The sequence below is a fragment of the Corvus moneduloides genome, chromosome 20 (assembly GCF_009650955.1).
Source record: "Corvus moneduloides isolate bCorMon1 chromosome 20, bCorMon1.pri, whole genome shotgun sequence".
Taxonomy (NCBI): domain Eukaryota; kingdom Metazoa; phylum Chordata; class Aves; order Passeriformes; family Corvidae; genus Corvus; species Corvus moneduloides.
Window position 1 is genome coordinate 4029789 of NC_045495.1, and position 14985 is coordinate 4044773.

The 14985-nt window shown below is 47.4% G+C and overlaps 1 protein-coding gene across 3 annotated transcripts in view; it reads left to right on the forward strand.

Annotated features, from left to right (window-relative positions):
• The window catches only part of SSH2 (slingshot protein phosphatase 2), an 88227-nt gene that overhangs the window by 63305 nt on the left and 9937 nt on the right, over positions 1 to 14985 (forward strand). For all 3 annotated transcript variants that reach the window (XM_032129633.1, XM_032129634.1, XM_032129635.1), the window contains 8 exons: positions 4397 to 4518; positions 6927 to 6995; positions 7756 to 7821; positions 8846 to 9040; positions 10823 to 10916; positions 11045 to 11173; positions 13259 to 13305; positions 14677 to 14823. In XM_032129633.1, the coding sequence (XP_031985524.1) occupies positions 4397 to 4518; positions 6927 to 6995; positions 7756 to 7821; positions 8846 to 9040; positions 10823 to 10916; positions 11045 to 11173; positions 13259 to 13305; positions 14677 to 14823 (869 nt within the window). The remainder of the gene's footprint in view (positions 1 to 4396; positions 4519 to 6926; positions 6996 to 7755; positions 7822 to 8845; positions 9041 to 10822; positions 10917 to 11044; positions 11174 to 13258; positions 13306 to 14676; positions 14824 to 14985) is intronic.

A 14985-nucleotide genomic window follows, 5' to 3' on the forward strand; every position in this document is an offset into this window, starting at 1 on the left:
AGTATTGTAACAGTTGCCAGAGAGGATGGGTAAATTATCTTGGTGTCCTGTTTAAATCAAGAGTAGGTGACTTACGTCTGACCAGTGTGAGCATCTGCCCTTCTATCAGAGTTCAGTTGTGTTCCTCACTCTGCTCTCCTGACTTGTGGCATGCCAAAAGGCCATAGCTGAACAGGTGGGAGCACATAGGATCCCCATGTGACCATGCACCTACGCTGAACCTTGGCCTTCTGCTTTCCTGGGCTGTTGCCTCCTGTAATGATGCAACAAAAACGAGGCATTGCTGTTCATAGCATTGGTGCACAGTCCTGAAGACCTCCAGAAGCCAAATGTGAGCAGTGAGGAATTTGCCTGGGACATGTTGAAGTGCTCTACAAGGCCAGGCATGACTGCAGTATGTCTGCAGCTCTCATCACTCAGTAGCCTGAAGTTTCTTTCCTGTGTTTTCTTGGTGCATCTTAGCAACGTCTGCCCAAAGAAGGACTGCCAGCATCACAAGTGTTGTTCTGGCACCTCTGGTTTGCTGACTCCTCCTGAGCTGTGCTGGAGATGGACTGATTGTATGAGTATAGCTAGGAAACCGCCAAGGTTACTATGGAATGCTTTAGCTTCCCAAGTGACCACCAAAAATAATAGCCAAAGGACCCACTCCCCTAAACTTTGCCAGGCACACCTTGCTGTCACTAAAATTTCAGCGAAAGTGATGGGAATGAGGGTTCTCAATGCTTTTCAGAATTTGAGCCAGGGTTAGAACATTGGAAGCTATTGAACAAGGCATTGTTCAGCAGTATCACTGGCTACATTGTGTGATTTGGGACAAATTAGCCTTAACAGCTGAATAAGGACTTTGTGGGCTGAGACATAAACCCTTTTGTCCAGAGCTACATTTGGAATGCTGAAATCTTGCATGAGGTTAAGTTCGATAGTCTACTTGAATTTAATTGATTCTTGATGAACGAAGGGTGTGCAGGGCTGCAATGGACTCTCTCATAAAACAGCAGATACAAATGAGATTTGAAATATAAACAGTACTGAGAGAAATGCATTCTCTTCATTTTGTTGGCCGCTGTCACTCAGAGGGCAGGCTTCACAGCTCAGGGGGCAGCAGAGGAATCTAATCCTCTAAAAACCTACACTTAAAATTTGGAACAACTCTTGTTTCTGTTGGAGCTGTTGGCAGAGGTTTTTAGCCTTCCATGAAAGCAGGATTAGAGCCATAGTACCAGTGTAAGATCAGTAGGAAGGAGGAAAAGCAGTTAAGAATGCAAAGTGATTGAACATGTTCCTGTAGCTTAGCAGAGCTGGGAACTTGAAAGTTGGACGTGCTTTTTTTGTCTTCAAATCAATTATCTCCACGAGAAATGTGTTTTTGTATGAAACACCTACTATCGTGGAGCATGAAAGGTCAGTATGAACTTCTCAGAATGTGCTGTTCTTAAGGGCTGGTGAAATATCACATCATACTTCTAATGATACAAGAATGTAGCAGAAGATAAAGTTGGCTTGTGTTCAGGTGAGCCTAAAACTTAAGAGTATGGCTGGCCCTGAAAGGACTACAGGGGATGACTTGTTTTGACCAGACTACAGATAACCTTCCCAAACTGAGGAGAAAACCAGCTCTGTGTAGATGAGCTGGTTGAGAAAGAACTTTCCACCTCATCACAGTTGCTGAAGCCAGGCCATCCTCCCTAGAGTGACTGGGATTTCAAATATCCTCATTTAAAAGGCATCAGAGCACTTGGTGTGCTCCTGCTGGCAGGTGAGCATGTGAACTAGCACTTCTTGGAAAGGTTAGAGATTCATTTGTGATTTGGTAGGCATGTTTGGGCTCTAATAGTAACTTTCAAAGTTGGCTGGTTTACAGTGTCCAATCTGCTGTTTTCTCCAGTAAATTTAGCAAAACAAGTTATCTGCCCCAGTCACGGTTCTTTACTTTGTGCTAAGGGTGTAAGTGTTGAACCAGATATCCACACTAAGCTATGCCCTGTTTCTCTTAACTGGCCTCTGAAAATCCCACCCCACCAGCGTGTAGCTACGTGACCTTTGCTCACTGTTTGTCTCGCCCTGTTCTAAAGGGTCTTGCATCAAGACTTCCCATTACTCCTGGCCAAATGGGTTTAGCAAAGTATGTTAGATTTTGTTAATCCTCTTGCTGCTGGACTGTCCTCAAGAGAAGCAGAACAGAAACTCCTGTGTGGATGCCCCAGACATGGGGCAGCTGCATCCGTCTGCTCCCGTTTTAGGCAAGTCTGTGCTGCTTGTTGAGGTTTGGTTTTAACCACCAAGACCTTGGTAGTTACTTGCTCTTCTAGGTTGAAGAGCACCTTTCTGTTTTCCCACAAGTGGTTAGTTCTAGAAACAACCATCTTGGGGAGGATTCGCACCTTGAAGGACTGACCAGTTTGATCCTCCATGTTTCCAAAGGAATCCCAGTGACTCAAGAAGCAAGAAGGAAAATAAGGCTGGTTTTAGCATGACTTATCCTAAGGAGATGGGGTGGGGCATAGTCTCTGGCTGTACAGAGCACGGCTGTCTGCTGGCATCAGCATTTGGGTAGTTTCTGTTGGTCTTTGGTCCCACTGGGCAAGTCTGGAAGACTCTATCAACACCATCTCCTGCCTGCACTTGCTATTCTGCCCCATCACCAGAGCTGCTGCTCCCTGCAATGCCACTGGGAAGCTTTCCCTGCCGCGTTCAGCATTCCCTGCCACAGAGCACTCCGCGGGGATGGCGAGCTCTGTTCAGCTGCCAGGCACTGGTTTAACCTTTGCTGTAGACTCCACCACATCTTGTGGTCAAGATTTCCCAGCTGGTGGACAGGAGAGCTCTGAGGAGATCAGAGGGGGCTTCCTCTCAGCTGAGAGGTGCTGTTCTGACCTCAAGACTGAGTTGTAAACAACTAAAGGAGCATATTGGGAAAGGCAGCCTGCTCCTGAGAGATCTCACACAGTAGGTAATTTTGGAGCTTTTTTAAGGATGACTGTTTAAACTGGGGTCTCTGAGCCATGACCTGCTGTGAAGGCCACCAAGAGGTGTCTACACAAGCAGTGGCTCAGGAGGGCTTCTGGTGCTTGAGGAATTTGGGTTCAGTTTGTGGAGGATGTCAAACACCACTTCAAACTTCAACCACTGGGTTGCAAGGAATTCAGGAACTGGGTCCCGTTGCAGCAGGCAGGGATGTATCCACAGCACGGTGCAAGGCTGGGCTGGGACGGCTCCTTCTCGCCTGTGTTTGCTCTCTGCAGGCCCTGCTCAAAGTTCAAGCAGCAGTTTAACAGTGTGGTAAAAACACTGAGGCCAGACAGAGTCTTGGGGTTGGATTGGGCCATCCAAAGTTAAGGTTTAGTATACAGAATTAAGACACTTCCTTTCTAGGGATGTCCTAGTTTCTCTGGTTGGGATCCTGTGACTAAAATAGCTGCAGACAGCTTGGAACAGAGTCCAAGAAGTGTTGCAAGTAAAGGCTGCCTGCTGCATGTGTTGATAAGCAAAACTTTAAGTGCTGGGCTCCCTTCCCCAGGCTCCTCATTAACCAGCAGTCTGTCTGCAAAATTTCCTGGAGTCCCTTCAGTTCTCACTCCTTGTGGCTTCTGGAGGAGCAGCTCACCTCAGTGCAGCCTTCCAGGAGCTTCAGCATTGATCTGACACTCACAATTTAAGTTCCACTGCTCTCTGAATGCTCTCAGTAGTATTTGATTTGGAGGATTTTGGGCTGAACACCAGTCCTCCTAGAGCTCTTTTGGCACTGGGGTGCAAGTGAACATGGCAGGAGCAACGAGGCACGATGACTTTCACCTTTCCTGGGCGATCTGAATCCAGTGAAGAATACAGCTTAATCATAGGAATATCTTTTCCTGCCAGGTGTACGGCAGCACGGTTGCTTCTGCACCGGGGAACTTGCCAGAAGAATTCAAAGGGCCAACAGGAAACCACATTTGAATTAGATCCTGGTTTTCTGTCCAGCTGCCTGGGCAGCTGGTTGAAAGAGACTCATTGGAGCTGTTGTTGCACACAGCAGTTTAAAGGAAAGCTCTGGTTCTTGGGGCAAAACCAAAAGTTGAAGGTTCAACACCCGCTGTCTCACTGATGGTCCATGAAGCTCACTGGGCTGGGACCAGTCAGAGGGCTGAAGGTTGTTCAAAATCAGTCTTGGTGGGACAGAGCAGGGCCTGCAACCAGGTGTGCAGAGTGCACCAGGAGCATCCCAGCTGTTGAGGAAGGCACTGTGTGGGGGTAAAGCACTTCTTACCCAGCTGAGGAGCGTGGGACATCCGTATGAGTCCAGACTGCATCACTGCTTCTGCGCCTGTCACTCAGCATGAAAAAGTGGTCTATAAAGGTAATAATGTGTGTTTTGCTGACTGCACTGCTGATCTCTTCCCCTTCTTTTCTTCAGGCTGTAAGACTGGAAAGTACCTACCAGAACCGCACTAGATACATGGTGGTGGTGTCCACCAATGGCAGACAAGACACGGAGGAGAGCATCGTGCTAGGAATGGATTTCTCTTCCAATGACAGGTACTCAGAGTGTCCAGGTGGGGAAGTCCTTGTGCTCACCCCCACATCAAGTTCAGTGTAGAAATCACTGTTTGGTGTCTTGTGTTTCCTGGGGATACGCTGCTTTAGCTTTTCTAGCCTAACATTTTTCTTGAGATCCAGAATTGCCTTTTTATTTCTTCAAAGGACATGGTATATGTGAACACAGCAGTGCAGGTCAGCATTTCCTCATTCCTCCAAGCCTCAGGCTTCTGTGAGGATGTTCAGTGCCTCTGAATGGTCAGGTCCCCAAGCCCTGCCATCTGCACACCAGAGACAGGGACAATTTGCATGCAAAGAAAGAAAAAGCTGCAATTAGAGAAGCTGGACCTCAGGGTTCAGGAGAGCAGGTAACAAGAAAGTGACTGTCAGGCAGCCCCTTGCCAAGGTCGTGGCACAAAGGCCTGATGGCAGTGTCAGGGTTGGTGATGGCAGATCTTGCACACCGTGTGCTGTCCCCAGGCAGCAGTGTGTCCTCGGGGTTTAGTGCTTCTGCTTCATTCGTTTAAATTCCTGCTGACCTTTCCACAAGGCTCTGGAGTGTGGCTGGGAAGCAGCTTTTGCTGCTGGAGGGGCTGTAAGCCAGGAAACAACAACCCAGCAGCTTCAAGGGCAGAACCTTCATATTTAGAAGGGGACAGTGGGCACTTTGGAGAGGGCATGGGGGCACATGACTCTCTTACAAAGAGCTTTAAGTCTTGGTCTCTACTGCAAGACAATCAACTGGATATTCAACCAGTTTTGGAGGCTTCATACTTGTGCTTACTTCCAGCACAACTGCTACAGGTATAAGTCTTGCTTTTGACACTAGTTGGAATAAATTACTTCCAGGTAGTTAGTAGGATCACTAGAAAATATTTTTGAACTATTTGGCTCAGAAATTGCCTTCCAAACATTGCCTGCTGGTCACAGCAGCCACCATGCTTGGTTTGGATGCTTAGCTTGGGTGATGCCTGTTAAAATGGGGGACCAGCTTGATGCCACCCCTGGCTCCTGTCTCTGCACATGTGTGCACAGCTGTGGCTCAGAGATGCTCTTGCCTTGGGGCAAGAATAACTTGTCCTTGCACAGGTTGCTGTGAGCTTGGAACTCGTTGCTGGCTGTGATGTACCAGCACAGCCACCTTTGATAACTGAGAGCTCGCTGGTATTCAGTCTCTAATAACATAGCAGGGTCGTTTTAGCTTTCTGCTGGAGTTCCTGGGGTTCTGGATGGTCACTGTGATCTGCCCTCCCCGAGCCCACTCGGTATTTATAACTCCATGTAGACTTGTTGCTATGGTCTCTGATAAGCGCTCGCTGAACAGTATCACTAAAAATACCCCGGCCACCTTGGGAAGCCTTTTAAAAACACATCTTTCCATGAGCTCATCTCATGTTGTCAACAGAAATAGCTGCGTGCTGCAGTGTCTCCTGGTGCTGGGCACCAGGCATGTACATTTCCAGGGCTCCCTGTCTGACCCTCCAAAGCCTGGTCTCACCCTCTTCCCGCTCTTCTCGTGAGCTGGAGACTGGCAGGGGTGCTGGAAGTGGTGGAAATCTGGGAGCACCTGGTGCAAAGCATAAGAGCAGGAGGCAATTGAATTCTGTTCTTCAAGATGCTGCTTTGATTATGGAGCAGTTTTGCAGCTTTATGACATTCAGCTCTTTCAGTTTGACAACCTGGAGCAGGTTGTGTTGGGTTCCCCCGCCCCTGCCTTTTTTCCATCGCTTGGTTTCTGCTCTTAACTTGGCTTTTTGCTCAGCCTTACAGAAAACTGGTGGGACTGTGAGGGCAAAGAGAGCAAAGCAGCTGAGAAAAAGGAGTGGGATTGCCAGGGAGGTGTCTGTATGGGATGGCTGTTGTGCTCATTCTTGAGGTGTGGGAGGGTGAAGAAGGGTCAGGAGTCAACCACAGGTGATACAGGCTGTGATTGCCAACCTGCCGTGCTGCCAGTCACCCTGCTATTGCACTGCTCTGCTCCCAGTCCCCAGCAGCTGTGGCTGAGGGACAAACAAGAAAATAAAGCTGTGGATTGCAAAATCAGAGCTAGAACCAAACCTCTTGAGCCTGAGAGGGATTAATCTGTAAAGAAAGCCTTGAAGACTGTGAGCCCCCTCTGACCTTCTGAACAAAGTTCAGTGTTTTGGGATCCTGTTTGCTCTTCTCCTGGGTGTGTTAACCCTTTAAGCTTGCTTGAAAGGATATTGCTGTACCCTGAATCCGGTTGGTGTTCCTTGCCAAGCCCCTGTAGAACAACATTGGCACCATTTGTCACTGAAGCAACAGTGGGATTTTTCATTTTCTTTTTTTTTTTTTAATGAATACAAAAATGTGCAACTATTGCCATGAAATCAGAATAATAACATGGAGCTGTAGTAGATAGACTGACTTTCTCTTTCTCACTGCAGTAGCACTTGTACGATGGGCTTGGTGCTGCCGCTCTGGAGTGACACCTTGATCCACCTGGATGGCGATGGGTGAGTGCTTCTGTGTGTTCTGTGCTAATACAACTTAGAACCAGGTGTATGGGGAAGGATTCCAGTGCTTGCAGAGCCCTTGCAGGTCCAGCAGCCCTCCTCTGTTGACCTGTATTGGGTTAGTAGGCTCAAAGGCCCTCAATCGCAGTGGTTGTGGCAGGGAACGCCAATAATTGACTTATCTGTGAATAAACACGCACTGAGACAGTGGCTTATGTGTGTGTTTAAGCTGGAGTAAAGGAGCTTTTACTGGTGAGTGGGTGTGTAGTGAAAGCTCCTTAAAGGGATCCTATTATGTGTTCCTCCATCACGCTTGCAGCAGGCAGCACTCAGCCCAACATAAAGCAAGAATGATGTTTCTCTGCCAAATAGACACCTGATTTGCAGACTCCCGTTTGTGCCAGTTACTCAGGCTGTCCAGTGCAGTGCGTGGAATGACTTTTCTTTCCTTGGTAGCTGCCCCAGGATCTCTTTAGCTGGATTCTGTTGCTCCCAGCTGTGGCACTGAATTTGTGTTGCCAAGGTAAACAGCACAGCCCAGCACTGTCCCACTGTCTTAGTTTCGTTCCCAAACAGCAGCTGCTTAAAAAAGTTATCTTAGAGCTTTTAGTGTGCTATTTTGATCTGTTTGCTAGCTGAACTCAGCAGTGTATGCATAGGGCTAGACCTTTGCTGTTCTAATGTGCTACAGACTATCAGTTATTAACTAAAAAGTGACTTTTGGGACACGTTTTTACTGTGCCTTTTTTCTTCTCACCAGAGGGTTCAGCGTATCAACAGATAACAGGGTGCACATATTCAAGCCCGTGTCTGTACAGGCAATGTGGTAAGTACTTACTACAAGCTATCCCAATGATCCTTTTTCCAGGTATTTTGGCTGCTTAAGCTCTTAAAAAGCAGGTGCTGCTTTACATTACTGGTACCTTGAGACCTACTTGAGCAGCCAAAAGTTTCCTTCAGAGACAGGGAAGGAAGTTTGATACCAAGGGAAAAAAGCCATGTAAGTGCTGGTGTACAGCAGCTTTGTCTCAGCTGAGGGCAAGGAAGGAATAGGGTAATTCTCCTTGCAAAGGGCTGCTGCTTTGAGCCCAAAGTCACATTGCTTTGAGTATATGTTTGAAATATTTTGAGACATGTTCATTGTGGAACATGAGGAAAGAGAAGCTGCATGCATTTTTCTTTCCTTTTAGGGTGGTTCATGTAGTGATCATGAAAGTATTTCTGGCTTGAGCTTCTTTGCATTGCAAAAATACATCGCCTGTCAGCGATGCTGCTGTCACCCCAATGATTTTGACTTGGATCCTTCTGATCCCAGTCAAAGATTTAAAATAAGCTAAAAATAGGAGAGGGGGATTTGTTTCTCAGCAGCAGCTGAAGAAACTTCTGATACCCTCGTGCAGTGAGAGAGGGCAGACACCTAAACATCTCAGTACAGTCCTGAACCCTTGGTTGTGCATGTCTGATTCCTGGGTGTCCCTGCCCTGCATGCAGGGCAGCTGATGGCACAGTAGGAGCTGTCAGCACCCTGTCTTGGACACAAACTCTGTGCATCTTATTTAGAGCTTGGGTATTTGTAGCAGATTTTGGAACCAGAGACACGGGTGCCTCTGCCCTCTGAATTGTGGGCACCTTCACTGCTGTCCATGCTTGTTTTGGCATGCTCCAATTAAGACATACAAGCTCTGGCAGCGCTAGGAATCCACAGCCTTGCAGGACAGCCTCCTGCACAGTGCCAGGGGTTTGTACCAACTGATGGGACATGAGCAGCATCCTGGATTTGGCTGCTGTGTAGTGCTTGATACCAGCCTGAGGGAGAAATGATAAACCTAGAAATATCATTCCCTTGCTAGGTCTGCTCTGCAGAGTTTGCATAAGGCTTGTGAAGTGGCACGGAGCAACAATTACTATCCAGGGAGCCTCTTCCTCACGTGGGTCAGTTACTATGAGAGCCATATCAACTCCGACCAGTCGTCAGTCAACGAGTGGAATGCCATGCAAGATGTCCAGTCCCACCGCCCTGACTCGCCTGCCCTCTTCACAGATGTGTAAGTTGGGCTGGCTCTGCTGAGCCAGTATGTGACTGTCCCCAAATGAGGAGAGAGTTTCCACAAGAGATTGCTCTTAATTAGGTGTTAATAAGGAGAGGCTTCCTGTTCCATGTAATAAGTGGACTCTTGGTTAGGTAAACACCAGCACTGGAAGTTTAGCCCTCCTGGGGCTCCCTTGCATCTCCTGCAGCCTCTGTTTTCAGTTTAGTTGTTTACCTTGGGCTTTAGGCTTGCAGACCTTTGCTTCTGCAAGGTAAGTCCCGTGTTACTGGTGAGAGAGGTGTGGTGTACCTAAGCATTGTCCCTGCCGGTTTTGTCCTCTGGTTCCAGGCCTGGAAGGAACAGGTTTCTCTGGACTTTGTTCTTACACTGGCACGTGGCTTTGCACATGTTTAGATTAACGTGGTCTTTTTATCCTTACTCAGTTCATTTTGCTGTAAAGTGTTTATGTATGGACTTCAGAGCACGTGAGCTCCGAAACATCCTCATCTCATCCACCTGAAACACCTTAGAATGAGGGCAAAGAGCAGTGCAGGTTTTTGTCATTCTGAGGAGCTCAGCAAGTGTGGAATGGGACAGTGTGTAGGTCCCACAATGCCTCCAGCTAAATGCTTGGGTATCAGGTGATAGATGGTCCAAAGCAGTGGCTGAGGTAAATGGGTAGATAATTTGGAAAGGCAGAATTTATAGGCTGTATCAACATACAAGGTTTACCACCCCTGTCATTAGTAACTGCTGATGGTGCTGATACCATATAACATGAAAGTAGTGTGTGACCAGATGTGGTGCCAAGTGTGAGGGTTTTCAGTTGCCCATTTTGTAATTACTTCACTGGCCCCAGCTGCTTTCCTGGGATAATAGTGCCTTTGGTTGATTAATGCTCCCAGATATTTCCTGTTGCTGGAGTCCAGTGAGTGAATAATGATGCTAAGCAGTTGTTCAGCTGTGAACAAGTCTTCACACTTGATTGTTTTTTAATGTACAAGGCGGGTGGCTGGAAAGTTTTGGCAAGCTGACAGATTAATATTTTCTTGTAGCTTTTCATATATAAATTTTATCTAACCCACCCTTTCCCTGGTGGCAACTTGAAATGTAATGATTTCCTGGGGACACTTAAACAGCATTCTCTTAATGGAGTCCTGAAATAGTGCATGAGGTTAAAAGAACCAGGAACTTCCATGATTTTTATTTGTGAACCACCAGTTGAACACTTGCAACGCCCGTGCCCTTGCCAACCTGGCAGCCTTCCAGGGAAAGGTGGTGGGAGATGTCACTGCTGGGTCCCTTCTAAAGATGCTGGGTGAGCCAGCCCTGTGCTGCTGCTCTGCTGCAGCTTCTCCTGGTGTTACTCAGGCTATTTTTGCAGCTGGTGATAAGGCCCCTGGCAGCAGAGGCGGGAGGAATGCAGAGGCTTAGCTGCCCTCGTCTCTCCATGTAAGGAGTTTTGGAGCTGTTACCTTTCCAAGAAAGGTAGGGAGAGGCTTAGATATTGCTCCAGAGGGTATAATGCAGCCATCCCAATTTAAATTTTACCAAATACCAGAGGTTCTCTGGATGACTACAATGGATTAGGAGCATTCAGTTGGTGTCTTTCATATACGACTGTGAATCTAAACTGGGCTTTACTGTCACCTGAATTCCCTCCAGCTGAGGACATGCCTGGGGGAAGTAGTGTGAGAGTCTGAGACCCTGTAGAGTATGCAGTCTGTACCTATTTTAAAAGTGTCATGAATCCAGTTTGTCTCCCCTCCCAGTGACTCTGTTGCTTTCCTCTGACAGCCCAACTGAGCGGGAACGCACGGAACGGCTGATTAAGACCAAATTAAGGGAGATCATGATGCAGAAAGATTTGGAGAACATCACCTCAAAAGAGGTAAGTGGTGAGGGGAGCAGCCCTGGAAGTGCTGTTGTGCAAACTGAAGAGCTCTGTGCTTCATGCCATGAAGAAAGTCCAGAACAAAAGCTTCACGTGACTTCCTTGTGTCCCTCCTCCCCATGCAGATACGCACGGAGCTGGAGATGCAGATGGTGTGTAACCTGCGGGAGTTCAAAGAGTTCATTGACAATGAAATGATAGTGATCCTTGGGCAGATGGACAGCCCCACACAGATATTTGATCATGTCTTTTTGGTGAGTCTTAACAGTGAAGACAAGAACACTCCTAATACTTCCATGAGTTGGTTGACACAGGGGCCTCTGGAGGAAGTTAAAGGAATTCTAAAGGAGAGATTGGTCGATCTGGGGTCACATGCTCTTAAGCGAGACAGTAGTGAGCAAGAGCAGCCTGGCTTTTTGGCTATGCTAAGCTTTGCCTTGTAGCACCAAGCTGTAGACCCTGTCCCTAGAGGATGAAAGGAAAAAAGTCTTAATTCTAACAGTTTTTCGGGGCTGTTTCCATTGATGTAAGACCAAGTTTTGTGGCTTTAACTGTCCAGGGTACCCACATGCCAAGTTCTTGTGTTTGGGAAAGGCATAACTACAGCAGAGAGGGAGGGAAGCTGTGTGACATCCAGGTGGAATGACGCTCTTGTAACACGGAAAGCTCTGAGCTCGTGTGATCCAGGAGGACCAGAGTAACATAACAAAGAATCCTGGAGATAAGTCACTTAAGGAAACATAAACATTTTGCTGTTTAATGTTTTGCTTGCTTAGTTGCTGCTGGGGCCTGTCTTAATTACTGCAGCTCCTTCTGATGAGTCAGCGTTCCGCTGGATTTCCCAGCCCCGGAGCCATGGACACAGGTTTGGTTGGGCTGTCTAGCCTGTGAGGTTGGCTCCACTTTAAACAAAGCCATTCCTCTTGGACCAGCTGGTCTTTCCAAATGGAGAGAGCCTCTCCCAGTCTCCGGCTCAGAAGGGATGGTCTCTATTAATGTGAGCACTCCCAGGATATCACGTTGGGGTAGAGCCAGGAAACTTGGAAGTACCTACGATGTAATGGATTTTTTTTTGCAGACTATGTGTTACAAGGGGAGAGAGAGACCTGTTACAGGCTTATGGTACTGGCCAAAAGCTGCACAGGCAGCTGGATCTACTGCAGGGCTTGGAGTCTTGGCTCCGAGCGCATTTAATAGGGAGAAAATCTTTCAAAAAAGGCTTGCAGGCAGCACCAAGGAGAAGTGCTGTGGTTAGTGTGTGGAATAAAAGTATTTGCAGAGCAGCTGCTGTGGTGAGGAGCAGTGCTGCTGGGGCTGGGCACCAGCTTTGCTCAGGAGCATGTGTGCTGCAAGGCAGGGTTGTGTTGTGAGGGCTCCGAAAGGCAAGGAGCTGTTTCCTTCCAGGTCGAGGCAAGAACCCTGTGGGATCCCACTTAGGGAGTGCTAAAACAACTAAGCAGGAAATAAGAGACCTAATGATGTTGGTAATTATGGATCAAAGGACAGGAGAAAAGGCTTTCACCCCTGCAGCATTGTTCTCTGTACCTGTGGAAACTGATGGTTCCCAGGCCTGAATTAAATTGTTCTTCCTTGACTAGGAAGAGACAACATTAAACTGAGTCTGGGCCTTGGTAAATACAATCATTTTCATCTGGATCATCTTTCCATTTGGGAGCCTTTTTAGGGCCGGGAAGCAGAGAACTTGTACACCTTAAATTTTGAAGGCAGCCTTTGAGTGGTTTTGTCCTCAGTCAGGTTTGTGTTTGAGCAGAAAGCAAGCAGCTTGGAGGCCCTGTGTGTGCTGCAGAGGACAGGGTTACCTAGCCAGGGTTAGTTAAATGTGTTCATTTCTCTGCTCACACAGGCTTTGAACGTGGGGAGAAGAGGTGTAACCCAAGTGAGCTTAGGTGTTGCTGCCTTTGATGTCGAGATGGGTGTTTCGTGTATAAGGAGCACCTGGATGGTTTTTAAATGCAGGCAGTTTCTCCTCTGTGAGGCAGAGCTGGCAGCAGCCTCCAGGGAAAGGGTGGAGTGGTCCTGTCTTGCTGAGGTTGATTTGTCAGCGGTTTGCAGGAAGTGCCAACACACAGTGCTGGGCTCTTGTTGGCAGAGCTGCTTCTTGTTTCAGAAGGGATCTGGTTAATAGGGTGAGAGAAGGTGCTGAACATCAGTCCTGGTTACCAGTTGTGTACCCCTATGCTCAAAGGACCCCCAGCTCTTCAACCTTTTGCTGGTCAGCTTCCTCCTCTGGTTCACTGGTGACCATCCCTCCCTCCACCAGTTGTCTGGCCATGCCTTCCTTCTGCCTGATGTGTCCCCTTTGCATGTTTTCCCTGCAGGGCTCAGAATGGAATGCCTCCAATTTGGAAGATTTGCAGAACAGAGGGTGAGTAGCTTCAGGCCATCAGTTTAAAAGCAAGAGCCTGGCTTTAACCAACAAACTCTATTCCATACCTGCTGTGTAACCTGAGTCTTACTAAAGGGTTTGCAGATCCAAACAAGCTCTTGCTTCCTCCAAACTCCTTGTCCCACGAACAGGCACCCTAAAGTAAAAGAATCTTCCTCCGACCTTGACTAATGTCCCCAAGGCAAACAAAGGAAGGCAGCAAGCTCATAGCTATAAGTAGTAAAAAGCTGCAATTACTGAACTGGATGCTGCATAGTTGGCTCCGTGCCCTCGGCCCCAGCCCGTTGTTCTGGACTGATTACAGAGGCACTTCGGACCTCCAGGCTGTGGCAGGAAGGAAAATGTGGAGAAGAGCATTTGGTGCTCTGAGTGGGGCCCAGTAGGAAGTAAAGTCCTGCAGCTCTCAGGCCGAGCACTGATGGGGTCCTCTGGTTCCTGCCATTCCTACTTTTCAAGCTTAGAGTGTCCTTTCTCCAGACCAGGTGGATATAAGCATCGGGATTGTGCAATTAAATAATTATTCATGGGTTTGGCTTATTTGTGCCAATCCAGTGGAAAAAACTAATCATGCTGCTGAATTGATAGTGTAATTCTATACCTCAGAAATTCAGCCTGGCAAAATTGACTCTTCTTGTTGAGCTCAGGCTTTGCTGTGGTTTCCTTGAGTCTGACAGGTCCTACTTGATTGCCAGTGATCTCATACCTGCTTGGGAAAAGGGGTGTCACTCCCTTGCAGCGCCCTTGTTCTGCCTGATATCCCAGCACGAGTGCATTTCATAAGCATCTTACAAGTAACCCTCAGGGCTAAAAATACTGAGTGCAGTGTACATAAATACCACACGCTTTCTCTAGCAGTTTCCTTTCCAGAAAATTTAGGGATAACAAATAAATCCTCCCCAGAGGCTCATTGTCTGTTACATCTCTCTAGTTATTTTATGCATTTGTTTATCTTTGGTGTTACTTGGGGGCTTAGTGTTCATCTTCCCGTGGTTTTGGTACAGCAGGAGGAGAGATTCACAAAGGGGCTTGGAGAAAAGTGTGCAAACACTAATTGCAGGAGCTCTTGTGGCATAAGTGTTGCTGACACATAGCATAGAGGTGGTGGGCAGTGTGACCTGACATAGTGCAGAGGAAGTTTATATCCATGGATCCCTGTTATCAGGCTCTACACTGCCCAGCAAAACCTATTGTCTGTGTTAGCTGCTGCTTCCTTGCATTAAGTCCTGGCTTCCCAGGAATTTTGTTCAAGAGTGCACTTCCAAATGCCCTTAGCAAAGCAAGGCAAGGCTGCAGTGTAGCAGTGGGACATCTCTCTGAACTGGCTGTGTTTCTCTCTGTGTTCCCATGCAGGGTGCGGTATATTTTGAATGTGACTCGAGAAATAGATAATTTCTTCCCTGGGCTCTTCGAATACCACAATATTCGGGTTTATGATGAAGAAGCTACAGATCTTCTGGCTTACTGGAATGATACCTACAAATTCATCTCCAAGGCAAAGTAAGTCTTTTCAGAAAACACAACACACACGTTTAGAAGATATATACTAAGCATTTTGTTTTCCTGCTGATTTTCCTAACTGCTTTTCCTCCTTGCCTACCTAGCATCAGAGCATTTTCATTTTGTGGTTTGCAGTAGAACAACATCTCCGTGCTAGAGGCT